At 42.6% G+C, this 19,752-nt stretch overlaps 1 protein-coding gene across 6 annotated transcripts in view; it reads left to right on the top strand.

Annotated features, from left to right (window-relative positions):
- The window catches only part of LOC122816964 (serine/threonine-protein phosphatase 4 regulatory subunit 1-like), a 1,601,647-nt gene that overhangs the window by 1,486,561 nt on the left and 95,334 nt on the right, over positions 1-19,752 (top strand). For all 6 annotated transcript variants that reach the window (XM_044090068.1, XM_044090067.1, XM_044090066.1 and 3 more), the window contains one exon: positions 16,100-16,241. In XM_044090068.1, coding sequence (XP_043946003.1) covers positions 16,100-16,241 — 142 coding nt within the window. The remainder of the gene's footprint in view (positions 1-16,099; positions 16,242-19,752) is intronic.

The raw sequence follows: 19,752 nt of genomic DNA, 5'->3' as shown, positions 1-19,752 counted from the left end.
TAATTTGACAACTTACTTCAAACTAATGGCCACAAAAACCTTGCTATCTGCAAGGCAAATACTGCAGGCCTTGGGGTTCATGGCCTCCTGCATTCTACTAATTCCATATGCAAAACTGCATATGAGGAAACTACAGTGGTATCTAAAAAGCCTATGGTGTCAACATTCTCAGGATCTAGAAGCTATGGTTCCTATCATTCCTTGCCTACAGTTAGAGTTCCTTTGGTGGGCAGAGGCCTGCCACCAAAACAAAGGTCTAACATTCACTCTACCCCCTGCCGCCCAAACCCTAACAGACACATCAGACTATGCATGGGGGGCTCATCTGGCAGGGAAGTGCATTCAGAGCAAATTAAACCCAAGTCAAATGCACCTGCATATCAATCAAAAAGAAATGTTAGCTGTACAGCATGCTGTGAGAGCCTTCAAGGACCACATTCTTCCAGGACAATTAATGGCAAAGACGGACAACACCACTGTTTTTGTGGTACATAAACAAGCAGGGGGTACCCATTCTTACCCTCTCTGCAGACTAGCCATGGCTCTGTGGAACACAGCGTTGAGCTACCAAGTGCATCTACAAGCTCAATTTCTAACAGGAAAACTACATTGGCAGACGAACTAGGCAGAAATCTCATGGATCCATATGAGTGGAAAGTGGAACCAAAGACTTTCAACATGTTGATAAACAAATGGGGGAGCCCAGATATAGACCTGTTTACCTCCCCCCAGAACTACCAGTTGGACAAATTCTGCACAAGGACTCCCCACAAACAAGCTTGGAAAGTGGATGCTCTGTCCTTCAGCTGGAAAATCTATCAGTTTATGCCTTTCCTCCTCTGCCTCTCCTCTCCAAAGTACTACTAAAGATCAAACAGGACAAACCAAGAATGATACTGATTGCACCGGACTGGCCACGCCAACACTGGTACACCCTCTTGCGCAGTGTGTCACTGCTGGCTCCATGACACCTGCCTCAGACCCCTACCTTGCTGTCGCAGCAGGAGAGCCAGATTCTACACCCTGAGCTTCAAACCCTGAACCTGGCAGTCTGGCTAATTACCTAATCTCTCCGTTACCATCCCTCAGTAAACAAGTGTTGGATGTCATTTTGGAGGCAAGGAGGCAAAGTACTAGAAAATCTTATGCTGAAAAACAGAAAAGATTCTGTGCCTGGAACCAAACTCAAGAGATGGGCACAACTGCACCCAATTTACCTTGGATTCTTCAATATTTAACTGAGATGCTTCACAAGGGCCTTTCTTTTTCCTCCATCAAAATTCATGCCTCGGCCATTTCAGTTCATTACAGAACCACCCCTCTTCTCTCATCCACTGTTCAAGCAGTTCCTCAGAGGGGCCAAAAATTTAAGACCACCAAGGAGAGCCCCAACTCCAGCCCTGGGACCTTAACTTTGTATTGGAAAAACTCACTCTCCCTCCTTTTGAGCCAGCTGCAAGTGCAGAGTTAAAATTCCTTTCTTGGAAAACAGCCTTCCTTTTAGCAATCACTTCAGCAAGAAGGGTATCTGAATTACAGGCCCTTATGGCAGTGGAGCCTTTCATCATCTTTCATGTGGACATGGTGTCCCTCAGGACCAATCCCTCCTTCATGCCCAAGGTAGTATCCAGTGTGGCTCTTAATCAGTCCATTCATTTGCCAACCTTCTTTTCTAATCCACAGAACAAAGAGGAATTGGATACTGCACTCCTTAGATGTACACAGACAACTTAGATTTTATTTGGACAGGACTAAACCTCAAAGGAAATCGGAACAACTGCTGGTGGCATTTGCTGCAGGGGCAGAGGGGAAGGCTATTTCAAAGCAAACCGTTTCTAAATGGATAGGCCATTGCATTAATTTCTGCTGTAAGCACCATGGAAAACCTATCCCACAGGGGATTAGACCACATTCAACCAGGGCTGCATCTACCTCTACAGCCTTTCTCAGAGGTGTCCCTACCAGGGACATCCTAGAAGCTGCTACCTGGAGTTCTGTACATACTTTCACCAAGCATTACCATTTGCCAATTTTCTCTAAATCCAGAGCTAGCTTTGCCACTGCAGTCTTGCAGGGCCTTATAGCTGGTCTTAATTCTATCTAAATTCCTCCTCCCATACTTAGCTTTGGGAATCTACCCAAATGTGATGACTGCAACAGTGAAACAGGAAGAACATAGTACAGTTGTGTACACTTACCATAAATGTAGATGTTCGAGTGTATTCACTGTTGCAGTTCTTGTTACCCTCCCTTCAGCCCCCTGACTGCTTTTGGCTATACCTCTATTCTCCTTTACCATACTTAAAAGCTTTTTGGTGTATTTGCTTTTTTGTTGGAGGTATAACCTTGTGTGTGTGTGTGTGTGTGTGTGTGTGTGTGTGTGTGTGTGTGTGTGTGTGTGTATGTGTGTGTATGTGTGTGTATGTGTGTGTGTGTGTGTGTGTGTGTGTGTGTGTGTGTGTGTGTGTGTGTGTGTGTATATATATATATATATATATATATAATTGCTCCCCATTAGGGGGGCACCTGACATCTGGGGCAAGAAAAACTGATGTAAGGCGTCGGCTGCATGCTTTATACCCTTGACTACCTGACGTCACGGAAGATGAGACAGCAACCGATGCAGGACCCAAGACTTTGATAATCAGGCCGACTGAGGGCTACTGCAAGCAGATAACCCAAATGTGATGACTGCAACAGTGAATACACTCAGTGTACACAACTGTACTTTTTCTGTATTAGAAGTAGTGCATGGTGACCTTATTAGAACAAAGGGAGACAGTTTTGCAGGTGAAATTGGAGGCTGGCAATAAACCTAGCCTCAATGATAGCATTAATATAAAGTGTTTTCTTAAAAATAAGAAATTGAAGGCTATTAAAGGACATGAGATTGTTTTAAACAAATTTATTATAGTGATTGCTTTGTTTTTAATGATTTTTACTTGTTAAAGGCTTACATTTATGATTGTTTAGATTCATATATTTAGACTTTTTGTCAGTATTGGAGGGGTTAATGCACTGGGGAATTACATTTTATCTAATTGAATAATTGGTAATTAATTGTTGGGTATATAATGGTGTTGCCTGGTTGTATGAACTTTTTCTGATGAAGTCTTACTGATGAAAGCGTGAATAAAAGGTTTTGTATGCTATTTTCAGCCCACTTGGTCCTTCAAACTGTAGGATCATTGTTAGAGACAATAACACTCGTACCTCTAGCTATATTTTACATGATTCTCCAGTGGATGCTAGCAGCAACAGTGGTTGATACCAACCCTATGTCATCTCTGATATGAATCATTCAGATATGCAAGAGAGATCTCAGGTGGTGGATTGTCAGATCAGGTTGTACAAGGCCGTCCATTCATTACCCCTCAGCCCAGTGCCACAGTGACCACAGATGCTTCCCAGTTGGAGTGGTGGTGGGCATTTTCTGGGGAAAACATTGCAAGGCACTTGGTCCCCCAAAGAGGCCAACTAGTATATTGCTGTCCTAGAGATGAGGCAGTGCTTTTAGCATTGTAGGCCTTCCAAAATGCTCTCCCTTCAGGGATGGTTGCAGTTCAAACGGACACTATGTCAGTAGTTTGGTACATCAACAAGCAAAGAGGGACCAGATCTTACCCTTGTGTTGAGAAGTGCTCAGAGTGACAATGGGCGATCTTATCCAAATGCATTCTCATAGCAATGCACATTCTGGGGAAGTTGAGTGTGATGGCAAACAAATTGATCAGGTGCATTCTCCTACCTCACAACTGGTGTCTCAACAGAAATGTGACAAAATGCTCTACTTCTTGATTGGCCCCTAGTCTACTGTACGCCTATCCACCTGTCGTGCTAATTCTGAAATTCCCATAGAAAGCTGCCACGTTGAAAAGCAAAATGATCCTCATTGCACTTTACTGGCCTTGACAAATTTAATTTCCTTTCCTTTGGCCTCATTTACTTCAACAAACTTGGTTTCTGGATCCAACTCTAGACCTCCTGTCTCGCCCAACAGGCATGCTACATCCAGACATATCAAACCTCAGGCTGATGGCCTGGTATATCCAATTCCATTAATAACCAGGCGACCTATGCTGTCTTCCCTTTCCAACATATACTTTTATGTTCGCATAAACCTTCACATAAATTTGTAAGAATTGATAAGACTGTACTGTACCATAATTAGCTGGAAACACTGAGATGAGACTGAGCCAAAAGTCTTTATCTGTTAATTACCCAGTCTCGTGCTGAGCAGGTGCCAGTCTCTCCTTTATGTGCCAAGTCTTGTGTACTTTTCAGAATAAATTCTTCAAGCACTGTAGTTCATATATATATGTACACACACACACACACACACACACACACACACACACACACACACACACACACACACACACACACACAAAGTATAATTTATTTTCTGGCAGTCAGCAAACAAGATCTGCGGTAGTTGGGGTTGGTGCATTATGGGTAAGGGAGAAGCTCGAGTGTTTTAGGTTGCCACAAGCTTTAGCAACGGCTGCGTCGGATCAAGGGATCGGATCTGAACCCATTATTTGAGGAAGAATGAAAATGGACAACACCGATGGAACATTATGGTGAGTATATAACCTTTTTATCCATCATGATCTAGTTCATCTTCCTCACTGTTAGGACTGCAGTGCGAATTCTCAGTCTGTTTTGGTACTATTCTGAACTTTCCAAGACAGTTTTTCCCTACACACAATGTCCTCAGCTTTGCCTTCACTGTCCAGATCTTTTTTCCACTGGTTGCTTTAACATGGATCTAAACTGTGCAGGCTTTTTTTCTACTTTTTAGCATTTTAATGCATTCTTTCCTCTTGCCCCTTAAATGTAATTATCAACTTTAAATGTAGTTTGCTATCCAGACTTAAGTGTTGAAGCTTGTGGTCACAAATTAACACCGCAGGACAGGTGCATCTTTGTGTTTTTTTCTTTGCTTGGATATTTGCAAGTGGACTGTGGATTTGTAAAAGTTTTGACAAACACACTAACTGGAAAAAAAAAACATTTGTTAAAGGACTTGCTCAATAGAGCAGGGTCTCTTGGAACCATCTACCTCAAAGGATCAAGTTTCACTCAGCAGCTCTTCCATTGGTAAACTTAAGGACAAGACTTCACAAAAAGTGACATACTATGATCACCCTCCTTTTCCTTCCAAGTTGGATGCTTGCAGAAGTGAAAGTATTTCTTCTTCATCAGAGTTGGACCTTTTGAGCACCCCCCCCCCCCACCTCCGGCATGTCGGTGTATTCCTTTTCCTTCAGGGCTAGGTAGAGATAGTTTAATTCTTCAGCCATGCTTCTAACCTACTCAGGCCCAGCTCTGGTGTAGATTGCGTAAGTGCTATCTAACAACCTTCTGGCAACAATATCAAAAAAAGATTGTTTGTAAGCTATTGATGCTTAAGTTGATTACCTCATTGCAGAACATCTCCTCAGGCCTTGGCTTCAGGATCACTTATTTTGGTGATGAGATCTTTGATACCTGTATTGAGGCTGGAGATTTTGGCCTGTGAGCAAATGGGACAAAGCACATCAGCAGTAGATAGCTGTGCGGTATCCAGTTTGGGTGTCAGTGGTTCACAGATACTGGTGTCGGCAGAACTTGGTGCCAGGTTCTCGTTTTCCAGATACCTTGGTGCTGCCTCATTGCAAGGGCAACACTACCAGCTTTCACAAAAGACCACTTTTGATGCACATGTGAGCATCTCACCTGTTTAAGCACAGGGACAGTGGGCATGGGGGGGGTTTCAACTCCCCACAGAACTATTCTGAGCCAAACACTTGTACAGGTGGTGAGAATGATTCCTTATTTTCACCCCCACATTACTCCAGCTCTGGTGGGATTACACAGATGATGTAAGCTAAAGGGGGATTGGCCAGTTACTGCCCTCACATATTTTGTTAAGGTTATATCAGAATCTTTAAGATTTCCCCCCACAGGAAGGAACCACCGCAGGTGGGGTGGTGGCATTTGTGGCAGTAACCAACTCAAAATTCCTGTCAGAATGATTCTGCCCTTAGTCTATGCCTTGCACAACTGTTTTTTAGAAGCAGTTAGTGGCTGTCTGTCCCTTCATCTGTCACCATGGAAGTTTATTATGTACAGTGGATGAATATTGGCCATAATATTCAGAGGCAACATAATGTCCTTTCTGTCTGCAGCCACACACTATACCACATCCCCAGTAATCCCACCTTGTCAGATGAGGGTGCCGAGAATTGACTTATGGGACCTACATTAAATAGCCATCCAAGAAATACCAAGCGAGGATCCAGATATTACTCCGTATTCTTCATCATGGTCATTCTAGCTTTGAGTGGCTTAAAGTACTTTGTACCAAAACAGAAATTCCAGAAGTTCACAGTGTGGTCATTTTTTCCTTTTCACGAGGAAACTGGATGTGCTCTTTGGACCTCTAAGTCTCTTGTCTACATATAAAGATCAATAAAAAGTCAAGGAACTTCCTGTTCTTCCTGTCAGGAGCCAGCACTCACTACTACCAGGCCCCTCCATTGACAGTGTCCCCAGCTAATAGGGTATTCATGAAATGCACAGCTACGGTTGTAGTGAACCAGAGACTTCAAGGAGGTTGTCTTTTTGTACCGAGATGACTGGCTGCTGGACTCTGTCCTTAGAGAAATTGATTTCCACCAAGGATTCTCTTCTGATGTAGTTCCACTGCCTGGGTATCACGGCACACTTTGCTAAAAGTCAGATGCTGCGCATGCAGACTTACTCAATTTTTTCCACTGGCAGCCTTTTGTATAGAATCATTATCCCTTATAGAACAGATGTTCTTCGTGTTTCACTGTTGCAGTCATTACATTTGGGTAATCTGCTGGCAGGTTGCCCTCAGTCGGCCTGAATAACAAAGTCTTGGGTCCTGCGTCAGTTACTGTCTCCTCTTCCATGACGTCAGGTCATCAGGGGTATAAAACATGCAGCCAACGTCATTTTATTCAGTCTTTCTTGCCGCGCGGTGCCCGAAACAGAAGCAGTTCACAAGTGCTGGTCGGCCAACTCCTGAAATTTTCGTATTCGGGTTTCAGAACCGAAGTCTTCAAACTAAAGCTTAGTACCCCGGTGGGGAAACTTTTTCTTGCTCCTTACCGATATCAGTAAAAGTTAATAATTGCATTACTTGTGGGAAGCAAATACCTCATAAGGATTTTCATTTGTACTGTATTCCTTGCCTAGGCCCAGATCACAACGTGCCTTGCTGTTGGTTCTGTCCTAGATTTAACCAGCAACACTATTAAGCTTCGGTATATTTTTGCTTCTAAATATTTTGGTGCAAGATTTAATTATCCTGAAATGTCATCAGTTAGCAATCCGACTACTGGAGTTCATAAAAAACGCAAAGAAAATGACAGAGACAGACCGTCGAGGTCCAAAACTAACGATGAAGCTTCTCCAGTGAGGCGCCTTTGCAGCCCCTGATACCTGCTACTTTAGAGTCGCAGGCCTCTACCGAGACCCATTCGGAGTCAGGTTTGCCGTGAGATTCTCAGAGTATTGAACTTGCGGATGCCTCTCCCTTGGATGGGTTCGGAGCTGCTGACCAGGCACCAGCTTCTGAGGGTGTTTTCAGGCTTCAACATTTTTATATTAAACCGACGCCAGCAACAAAAACAAGGTCAAAAACATCCTCTGTGTCTGAAAACCCGATGCATGAGCCACATGCTCAGGCCCCTATGCCTAAAAAAACAGATGATCAAAATGGCTGAGGATTTAATTACCTTGATCAGGGGTTCCCAATCCCCCCCCTGCTAAAAGGCCTAGGCAAGGCACTGATTATGAATCTTCAGATCAGGTTTCCATTTCTTCTGATTCCTCTTCTGATCAGGAATTTTCTATTCCACCCTGTGAGGATTCTGATGCAGAGGAATCCATCCCATCTGCATCTCATAGGTTCATAGGTTTATACTAGGCTATCTGCCCTAAGGCATTTATAAGCCTAGCCCAAATTATTGTGGCTTACGCCACCCCTTATATGAAAAAATACTGTGCCCATTAGTTTGTTGTGCCTCTGTCCAGCAGTGACCCAGAGATGATTCCCGGGGTAAACCTACGATCTCCCATCCACAGGTCTAGATTTCTCTTGAACAGAGTCAGCGAGGTGCTCTGCCTCACATGGACCGGGATTTTATTCCACAGCATAGGGAGTCTCTGAGTGATAAATCTATCCCTCCAGCATGTCCTATTTATATCCGTGCTAAGGTTTAAGTCGCTTGCTCTAGTGGTTTTGGTGGATTTGGATTTTTTGAGGTGGAGCATGTCTATTAATTCGGGTTGGACATGGCCTTGTATGTCCGGCACATGTCACCTCTGAGCAGACGGTATGCGACTGAATAGAGCTGGAGTTTCTTCAATCTGGCAGCATATGACAGATTTTGGAGTCCCTTTATCCTTTTGGTGAGGAACTTTTGGGGTCTCCCCAATTGCTGCAGATGTCGGGTGAGATACATCCTGAATGGGGCATTGTACTCGATCATTGGTCTGATAAGTGAAGAGTACAGGGAACAATGACCTCACTAGATCTGGATGTGAATCCCTTCATGATCAGGTGGGCAATGTAGAAGGTCTTTCTAACCACTTTAGCAATGTGAGTGTCAAAAGAAAGGCCACTGTCAACCTGGGTCCCCAGGTCCCTGATAACCTCTTCTGTGCTTAGTGGATTGCCACCTATATGGTAGCTTGGGTTGCCTTGTTTTTCCCGAAGGTATGACTATACATTTTTGGCGTTTAACTTCAGGCCATGGCTCTGGCACCAGCTATCTGTTTCCGTGAGTCCCTTCTGAAGGATATCCGTGTCCGATGCACTTTCCACTATGGCGCCCAGTTTGCAGTCATCTGCAAACTTTGTCAGCCAAAGTCCTCCCATGTTGGCCTGTACTTCTGAGAAGTAGATGCCAAACAATAGGGGGCCAAGGACCGAGCCCTGTGGGACACCACTTGTGACCGGCTTGGAGTCTGACACAGCGCCAGCAACTCTAACCCTGTGGGTTCTGTCCTTAAGCCAGTTTGCAACCCATCTTGTGACATATGGGTTTACATTTAAGCTGGTAAGTTTTTCTACAATACCCGAGTGGGGTATTGTGTCGAAAGCCTTTCCTCTTGAGGATTACTCTTTTGGAGAGACTTTGCATACTTTAAGGGAACATTTTCACTGGGAGAGTCAGGACTTCTCTGAATCAAAAAAGAGGCTTAGGGATTTCCTTCTTCCTCAGCATAGGCCTTTGGCAATACCTCCTGTGTTAGACATTATTGATGATGTGTTCTCGGAATCAAGCATGGCTCCTGATTCCCTGCCTCCGGCTCCTAGTAAGCCAGACAGATATTACAGGGTTCCTGACTCCCACAAATTTCTTTTCAAAAATCCCGCTGCTGATCCTGAGACTATTTCTCAGGGTCCCAAGGGTGTAAAGGCCTCTACAGCCAAAAATCCTACCCCTTCTGATAGATTCCAGGGAGCTGGATAGATGGGGTAAGAAGGTTTATACGTCTGCAACCTTGGCAATCAGGGCTTTAAACTGCCGGTTTCATATGCTTAAATATCAACAGCATGTTATATGGGCTTACTGAAACAGAAAATGATGTTGATTTCTGATTGTGTGGAAAATAGAGTTACAGGAATTATTGCATTCAACAGAACAGATTGGAAAACATACTTTGCAATGTGGCTTTGATTCCTTGGAGGCCTCTTGCAGGGCCGCCGTTACTGGATCTGTGATTAGAAAGCATGCCTGGCTCAAGGAGCAAAATCTGCCTGATTTTGTTAAAGCTAAATTGTTAGATGCCCCTTTGCAGCATGATACTCTGTTTGGTAATAAGGCAGAAGAGGTTTTAAAGAAAATGGAAGACAAAGCTAAATCTATGCAAACTGTAAAAGATTTCCTGCAAGTGCAGCCACCCAGGTTCAGTAGGCAGTGGCCTACTAAAAATGTTTCCTTTCCTGTATCCAACAGAGCCACTCAGGGCAAATCCAGGCTCTCTAAAGGCTCCAGATACCAGTCACAGGGTTCATACAGGTCAAAGCAATGGGGTGCCTCCACCTCCAAATCTGGAGGAAACAAAGCACAACCCTACAGTAAGCAGTCTCAATGACTTTCCTCTACCATCACCAAGCACTTATGTTTTGGCAGCCCCCTTAGGGGGAAAACTAGCACGTCATGCTCAAAATTGGCAGTTAATAACCCAGGAGAAGTGTGTATTAAACATAGTATCCCAGGGGTACAGATTTCATTTCCATACTTTGCCAATTCCAAACGGATGGCCGGATCTGCCACAAAACCAGTGGGCAGAGGTCCAGAAACAAGTCATGTCCCTCATGGATATGAGGGCTATTCAACCGGTACCAGAAAAGGAAAAAGGACAAGGTTTTTATTCAAGACCTTTCCTGGTACCCAGAAAAGACAATTCATGACGTGCAATACTGGACTTATCGATTCTGAACACTTTCCTGGCTATTCCAAAATTCAAAATGCTAACTTTACAACAGCTACTGCCTATGCTAGGCAGGAATGCTTGGTTAGTAACTCTAGACTTAAAAGAGGCACATCTGCATATCCTAATAAGGGAATCATGCAGAAGATACCTCTGCTTCTAAGCAGGTTTTTTTGCATTACCAATTCTCTGCACTGCCCTTTGGCTTATCTACTGCGCCTAGGGTCTTTACAAAGTGCCTGGCACCAGTAATTGCATTCTGCAGACAAAGAAGCATTCAAATTTATCCTTATCTGGACGATTGTCTCATTCAAGCAGAGGACAAGGACACTCTTATTCAACATCTGACGTTTGTAAAAAGGCTTCTCGCATGCCTAGGGTACACCATAAACGAAAAGAAATCACAACTGGTACCCTCACAAATAATTGCATTCCTGGGTGCTAGCTTGAATACAACTGCCCAGATGGCTTACCTCACGCCAGACAAACAAAGGCAACTGACAACATACTTCAAACAAATGGCAACAAAAACCCAGTTATCTGCAAGACAAATTCTGCAGGCTTTGGGGTTCATGGCATCCTGCATTCTACTAATTTCATATGCGAAACTGCATATGAGGAAACTTCAATGGTACCTAAAAGGTTGATGGAGTCAACATTGTCACAGTCTGGAAACAATGATTCCTCTCATCCCCTGCCTACAACAGGAGTTTCTTTGGTGGGCAGAGACATGTCACCAAAACAAGGGACTGTCATTCACTCTACCCCCTGCCACCCAAACCCTAACTACAGACGCATCAGACTATGCTTGGGGGGGCCACCTGGCAGGGAGATGCATTCAGGGCAAATGGAGCCCAAACCAAATGCATCTGAATATCAACCAAGAAAGAGATGCTAGCTGTTCAGAATGCCCTGACAGCCTTCAAGGACAAGGACTTACTTCATCCAGGACAACTACTGATAAAAACGGACAACACCACAATTATGTGGTACATAAACAAGCAGGGGGGTGCACATTCCTATCCCCTTTGTAGACTAGCCATGGCTTTGTGGAACACAGCCTTGACTTACCAAATACATCTTCAAGCTCAATTCCTGCCAGGAAAGCAAAATACTCTAGCAGACGACCTAAGCAGAAATCTTATGGACCTGCACGAATGGAAAGGAAACACAAATATTCAGCATGTTAACACAGAAATGGGGAGCCCAGACATAAATCTGTTTTCCTCTCCTCAAAATTATCAATTGGACAAATTCTGCACAAGAGCTCATCACAAAAAAGCATGGAAAGTGGATGCTCTATCATTCAGCTGGAAAAACCTATCAGTCTATGCCTTTCCACCTCTGGCTCTACTCTCCAAGATCTTACTAAAAGTCAGACAGAAAAAAACAAAAATGATCCTAATTGCTCTGGACTGGCCTCGCCAGCACTGGTACCCACTTCTAAGGAATATGTCTCACCTTCCTCCATGGTACTTGCCTCAAATACCTCATCTACTGTCTCAGCAGAACTTTCAAATTCTGCACACTCAGCTCCAAACTCTGAATCTTGCAGCATGGCTAATCAACTAATTATTCAAACACCTCTCAGTAAATCTGTGATGGATGTCATTTTGGAAGCCAGAAGGCCTAGTACTAGAAAATCTTATGCTGATAAATGGAAGAGATTCTGTGGTTGGAACCAAGCACAAGGAATAGACACAGCAAAGCCCAATATTCCTCAGATTTTACAATATTTGACTAAGATGCTTGACAAGGGCCTATCTTTTTCTTCAATAAAAATCCATGCCTCTGCCATCTCTGCTCATTACAGCACAGAGCCTCCCCTCTTTTCTCATCCTCTGCTTAAACAGTATCTTAGAGGGGCCAAAAATGTAAGGCCTTCCAGAAGAGCACCAACTCCTGCATGGGACCTCAATTTTGTGCTGGAAAAACTCACCCTGCCTCCTTTTGAACCAGCAGCTACTGCGGATATAAAATTTCTATTTTGGAAAACAGCTTTTCATTTGGCAGTCACTTCAGCAAGCAGGGTTTCAGAACTACAGGCTCTCATGGCATTGGAGCCTTTTATTATATTTTACCCCGGACAGGGTGTCCCTCAGGACCAATCCTTCCTTTATGCCTAACCAGACCATTCACCTGCCAACATTTTACCCAAATCCGCAGAACAAGGGGGAGCGGATTCTGCATTAATTGGATGTACACAGACAACTAAGATTCTACTTAAACAGGACAAAATCTCTAAGAAAGCCTGAGCAACTACTGGTAGCATTTGCTGCAGGATCAGAGGGGAGGGTTATATCTAAGCAGACTATTTCTAAGTGGATAAGCCACTGCATTCGTTTCTGCTATTTGCACCATCATATCAGATCACATTCCACCAGGGCTGCCTCTACTTCAGCAGCTTTTCTCAGAGGGTCCCAACCAAAGACATTCTAGAAGCTGCTACTTGGAGCTATGTTCATACCTTTGCAAAGCATTATCATTTACCTCTCTTCTCCAAATCCAGGGCAGGCTTTGCCACTGCAGGCCTGCAGGGCCTTATAGCCGCTCCTAATGCTGTTTAGCTCCATCCTCCCATCCATAGCTTTGGGATTCTACCCAAATGTAATGACTGCAATAGTGAAACACGAAGAACATAGTACAGTTGTGTACACTTACCATAAATGTAGATGTTCGAGTGTATTCACTGTTGCAGTCTGGGTTACCCACCCGCCATCCCCCTTTCTATACCTTTTCTTTCCTTCACTATACTCAAAAAAGCCTTTGTGGTGTATTTGCTTTTAGTTGAAGGTAAAGTTTGTTTCTGAAAGTGCATTTATATATTTACTGTTTACTTATATTTATATATTTTTGCTCCCCATTTGGGGGGCACCTGACATCTGGGGCAAGAAAAACTGAATAAAATGGCATCTGCTGCATGTTTTATACCCCTGATGACCTGACATCATGGAAGAGGAGGCAGCAACCGACGCAGGATCCAAGACTTTGTCATTCAAGCTGACTGAGGGCAACCTGCCAGCAGATTACCCAAATGTAATGAGTGCAACAGTGAATACACTCGAACATCTAAATTATGGTAAGTGTACACAACTGTACTTTCCTCCCACTGTTAACATAGTGGACAAAATTTAACATTCCAGAGTAATGTCAGCAACCATGTGAGTATGCACCTTGGGGCTTAAATGGCCACAGTTTCTCTGGTACGGTTTGTAAAGTACAACATGAGAGTCCTCCAGTGGACTGTTCAGACCTGATAAAACCAATGCTTAGATCTAATGTCAGGTGATACTGAATTTTCTGAGGCATGTTGGAGGCATCTGGCATTATAACTTCTCAGTTCCAGTCTTTCTCTGGGCAGCCCCTAATAAATCCTCAATCCCCAAGTGACTGTCAATATGGACACCTCATTCTAAAGGTGGGCATAGGGGCATTTCCTCCTGCAGGCCTTTCAAGATTTTTTCTTGGAAGAATGATTGCCATACACAGCAACAACTTGGCAGTGGTGTGGTATATCAGCAAGCAAGGTAGAGACTCATTCCTGTATGAATCTAGAGATAATGAAAGTGTGGGATTGGCCCATGTCCAATTACTTTCTAGTCACTGCTCTCATCCCTGTATAAGTCAGCTTTCTAGTAGACAGGATGATGTGATGCTTGCTAATGCTGCTTGATCGCTCCCTCAGCTGGATGGTGGAGAATATTCTTTTTGTGTTGATGGGGGAAGCCTTGCTGTGACTTGTTTGCTTCCGCAAGCATTGATTCTTTTTTCACTAATTCCCTTTCTCAGGCAACGGCTCAGGAAAGGGCTCAGTAATGCATGCATGCATGGCCTCCAGGTCTGTTGTATGCCTTTCCACGTGTTCACACATTCCCAGGTTAATTCAGAAAGTCAAAAGGAGTAAGACAAAGGTCATTCTTATAGCCCCTTGCTGACTTCAATACATTTGGTTGCCTGTGCTGTGGCTTGACCTTTCAGGCCAAGACTTTTCAGAACCCTTTTAAATCACCTGTCTGGCAAATCTCACTCGAAACTTCATGCTGTCAGTTTAGCTGCTTGGTTTCTCCAGTTTCAGTGTTTGCCAGGAATGCATACCCAGAAGCCTAATATTAGTAAAACATACAGAAGTAAATGGATACACTTTTCAATCTGGGCCTTAGAAACGACACATCTCTCTTCAGCACCAGTTTGTGCTTTGCTTTATTATCTGATACAGAGCTTTGATACTAAGCTTGAACTATTCTTCAGAAAGTTCATTATGTTAACTATTTGAATTTCCCGCAAGGGTGTTAACGTTTGTTGCTAGCATCACTGAAGGTCTGTAAAGGCTTTCTAAGGGTCACCTTTCTTGTCAGTCTCCTAATTTTAAAACCTGTTCTCTGTGAAACTTGTTTTTCATTTTAGAGAAATTTGCATTTCCTTTCTTCAGTCTGACCTTTGTGGTGAAGCTAAAATGTCTGTCATGGAAAATTCTCTTTTGGGTTGTAGTTAGCTAGAAGAACTTATAAATTTCAGTCTTTGTGCATAAAACTGCTTATCTGGTTGTCCACAAGTAAATACAAGATGGTCCTTAAGAGAGACCTAATTACATGCACATAGTAGTTACAGAAGCTAATCTCATCCACTTTATAAGTCTTCCAGTATTTTTTATAATTCAAATAGAGTACCTGTTGTACTGTATGTATGTTTGACATCTTTGTTTGTAGAATCGACAAAAGGTCTCAGAAAGGACTTACACTTTTGTGTCTTATGCTGCTATTAAATTTAACAGAAAAGTATCTCAAACAATGTTATCCATATGCTTATCTTCTGAATGTTTCAAATTAAAAAAAAAAGGCAAAAACATACAGTACAACCCAGGACTCGTACTGCAAAGGCTGGGTAAATCACAAACCTTTTTTAAGAATGCTTCCATAGACAAGATATGCTGCTTTGACTTGGGCAAGGTATTACAAGCTGGATGTGGTCTCTCTCTTTCCATATCTTCCTTTGTGGCCACAATTATTTGGGTGAGCCTTTCATGATACCTCCTAGGACAATCTGCTGGGAATTCTGCCCTAAAGACGAGACCAAGACAGAACCAAAAGTCATGAACTTTAACTATAGATCTGATTGGTAATGGTTATACTCCCATCGACTTTTACCCAGCCTGTCAGAAGGAGGTTCTCTGTAGATGTTTGTGTATATGTGAATTTCTAATCATGTTTCACATACAACTTGCCTCATACAAAGGTGGAGAGTGATAGCATATTACAGAAGATTTTCAATACAGTGGATGAGTCTAAACCTGAGAAAGTTTAGATTGATGCCAAGCAGACTTGAAAGATGGTGCTTTGGTCCTAGTCGTGAGGAGGATAAACTATCAATACACATTTATTGTTATAAGTATCTAGGAACACTGTTTTATTCTGTTGGCATCCCCGTTAAAAGTTAAGCTATACAGGGCACTTTACAATCCGTCATTTTCATTTTAAGAAACCTAACATGGATGTGAAAAGACATTATATTGAAAGGTTTCAGTTATGACATCATTCCTTCAAGTGAGGGTACTTTAGGATTGCTTTTTCTAAATAAGTGCAATTTTTCCTCTGCAAATGGTACATTGACTGGTCCTGATCTGTACATATATGTTTAATTTTAGGCAGCTGTGGAAGCAGAGTGTATGCCTGTTGACCAGTTTGTTGAGCACTTGCTTCCCAATCTCCTGAGTCTTGCTTCTGACCGAGTAGCAAATGTGAGAGTATTGCTGGCCAAGGCTCTCAGGCAAACGTTGCTGCAAAAAGGTATGGTGATACATGGAGCACGGCAGTTTGTAGAATTGCATCACTAAACTTTCCTTGCATGATCCTTGCATGTTGCTGCATTACATAAAGAACAATGTATTGTATGGTAATAATTATGCCAATACTTGGTGATTAAATGTGAAAAAAGTACATTTTTTCCTTCTGATTGAAAGAAGCTAATTTTTTCCATCTGATTACTTACTCTGGTCTGTTATTTCACTTATTCAGATTAAACTGTTCGTGTAATTTGTATGTTGCAAATGGCTATTGCAGTGTTTAGTGGACATTTTGTATATTCAGTTGATGTGGGTAATAGAGTGCATAAAAAAAAAAAATAATCATGTAACGCAGAAGAAAATTTTTTTCTGTGAATGAACATTTTTGTCTAAATCAGAACCAGTGATGTATATACTACACGGCCGTTTAAAAACTGGCTCTTAAACATAGAATGTGCCTTATTACTCACAGATTACCTGCATACCATCCCAATTAAGTAGTTTAACCTGGAGCTACAGTACTGACTATGAACAAAAAAGTGTTTTAGGTATAGTTTTCAAATGCAAATGAACAAGAAAACTATCTTCTCAGTACTGTTTTTATCACAAATTAGTAACCTCTCACTTTAATCAAGCCTGAGTGCTATAAAGGAAGGAAAATGTTTCAGTTTACTCTTGTTTGTCAGTATTTTACTTTACAATCTTTTTCTACATTGCATCTTCTGTCAAAGTTTATCTTCTGGTGTTTGTTTACAGCATGTTTGCATTATTTTCAGTGTTTTATTGAGGCAAATCAGTGAGCTGAAGAAGGATGATTAAAATTAAAAATACTAATTCTATAGTGTCAAACTATGAGTACAGCACAACCCAGCTCAACTAAGTAACATCTATTAATCACATGGTCTGATTTCTCACGCTTGGACAATGAATTACAGATGTACTAATTAAAGTCACTGTTGCAATGTTCATCACAGATGAGGTTTTCATCACTGATGTCCATCCAGTACCTCTGGGATAAGACATGGTTTATCAGAGGTAGCAGTCATCTGCAAGGCCTTAGTGGGCCATACTGGCCTCCAATGGAGTCTCAGTAGTGGACACCTTAGCCTCCAATGGAGTCTCAGTAGTAGGCACCTTAGGGGTAGTCAGATGTCTCGTGGGTTCGACCACCAACTGTGGGTATGTCTGACTTGGAGACATTGAACTGGGAGTCATCTCAGGGTGTCTCGAGTTTTTTCTTAGGGGGAAGGGTGACATGAGGATCCTGAGAGGCTGCCATCTTAGTTTGGGCTAGGCATTTCAATTGCTGGGTTTCAAGAAACTAAAACAGAGTAAAAATATCACACAGATAACCAACTGGTTAGAAAACACAAAAAAAAAAATCTAGCAAAGCTAGACTTCTAACTGTGTGATAATGTTTATGGATATCAGCTGGGTATGACAACCCTGTGTTTCCCAAGGTCAAACATTCCTCTTATATTGTGGTGATGATGTCATAAGAAGGCAGAAACATGCATGTCCACAGCTAGAGGGGTATGGCTTTAATGGCCTGAAATTGTCCATAAATAGACTTAAAAATGAAAGTAAAAGAAAAGTCATGGACATTCTGACATTCTGTATTGACATTTAGCTGAAACACCTAACATCCTTAAAGGGTGATTTGCAAATATCCCATGAGGCCTCTGATGCAAGAGGTGTAAGATATCACAGTTAGAAGTCTAGCTTTGCTAGATTTTTCTGTGTGTGTTTTTTAACCAGTTGGTTATGTGTGTGACCTTTTTACTCTTTGTTTTAGTTTGTTAGTTGGAATATTTTCTAGACACCCTAATGTTTATGGACATCAGCTGGGTATGACAACCCTGTGATGTTCTTCGCATTTCACTGTTGCAGTCATTATATTTGCGTTATCTGCTTGCAGTAGCCCTCAGTCGTCCTGATTAACAATGTCTTGGGTCATACATCGGTTGCTGTCCCTTCTTCCATAACTTCAGGTCATCAGGGGTATAAAACATGCAGCCAACGCCATTACATCAGTCTTTCTTGATGTGCGGTGCCCGAAGCAGTTCGCAAGTGCCGGTCAGCCGACTCCTGAAATTTTCGTTTTCGAGTTTCAGAACCAAAGTCTTCAACTAAAGCTAAGTACCCCATTAGGGAAACTTTTTCTTGCTTCTTACTGATGTCAGTAAAAGTTAATAATTGCATTACTTGTGGAAAGCAAATACCTCTCAAAGATTTTCATTCGTACTGTATTCCTTGCCTAGGCCTTGACCACACCGTACCTTGCTGTCGGTTTTGTGCTTTATTTAAACAGCACACTATCCATCGTCGGTATATTTTCACTTCTAAATATTTCGGTTCTCGGTTTAATTATCCAGAAATGTTGTCTGTTAGCCATCCAACTACTGGGATTCCAAAAAAACGCAAAGATAAAGACAGAGACAGGCTGCCGAAGTCTAAAGCTGCCGACGACGCTTCTCCTAAGCCAGTCGCCAGTTCGCTGGTACTCAGTGAGGCGCTTTCGCAGCCCCTGATACCCGCTACTTCTAACTCGCAGGCCTCTACTGAGACCCATTCAGAGTCCAGTATGCCGCAAGATGCTTCAACTGTAGAACCTGCGGTTGTCTCTACCTTGGATAGGTCCAGAGCCGCTGTGCAGGCACCGGTTTCTGAGGGTGTATTCAGGCCTATGGACTTGCATATTAAACTGACGCCTCCTCCTTCATTTAGGCCAAAATCTCGAACCATGCCTAAGAAACTGACGCCCAAGCCGCATGCTCAAGCCTCTGTGCCCAAAATAACAAATGATAAGAATGGCTGAAGATCTTATAACTCTAATCAGGGGAAGCCAACCTCCCCCTTCTAAGAGACCTAGGACTGAAATTGTTTATGAATCTTCTGAACAGGATTCTGTTTTTTTCTGATTCTTCTGATGATCTGGATTTGCCCTTATCTACTTATGAGGATTCTGATGCAGAGGACTGTCTTCCTTCTGCTTCCTCTCCAAAGGATTTTTCTTTTGGTGAAGCCTTACATACTCTAAGGGAGCATTTCCACTGGAAAGCCAGGATTTTTCTGATTCAAAAAAGAGGCTTAGGGATTTCTTACTCCTGCCTCAGCATAGGCCTTTAGCTATACCTCCTGTACTAGACATTGTTGATGATGCCTTTTCAGAATCTAGTTTGGCCCCTGATTCTTTGCCTACTGCTCCCAGAAAACCTGACCGATATTACAGGGTTCCTGATTCTCACATGTTCCTTTTTAAAAATCCTATTGCGGATCCAGAGACTATTTCACAGGGACCCAAAGGCATTAAGGCTTCTACTGCTAAAAATCCTACCCCCTCTGATAGGGACTCCAAGGTGCTGGATAGATGGGGTAAGAAAATTTACACTTCTGTAACCTTGGCCATTAGGGCTTTAAACTGCCAATTTCATATGTTAAAGTATCAACAGCATGTTATTGGATTGCTTAAACAGAAAATGATGTTAATTCCTGACTGCGCTGAAAATAAAGAA

The sequence above is a fragment of the Protopterus annectens genome, chromosome 12.part0 (assembly GCF_019279795.1).
Source record: "Protopterus annectens isolate FY-2018-M chromosome 12.part0, PAN1.0, whole genome shotgun sequence".
In the NCBI taxonomy this organism is placed as follows: Eukaryota; Metazoa; Chordata; order Ceratodontiformes; family Protopteridae; genus Protopterus; species Protopterus annectens.
The sequence above is the reverse complement of the archived record's forward strand: the minus strand, read 5'-3'. Positions and strand labels throughout refer to the sequence as shown.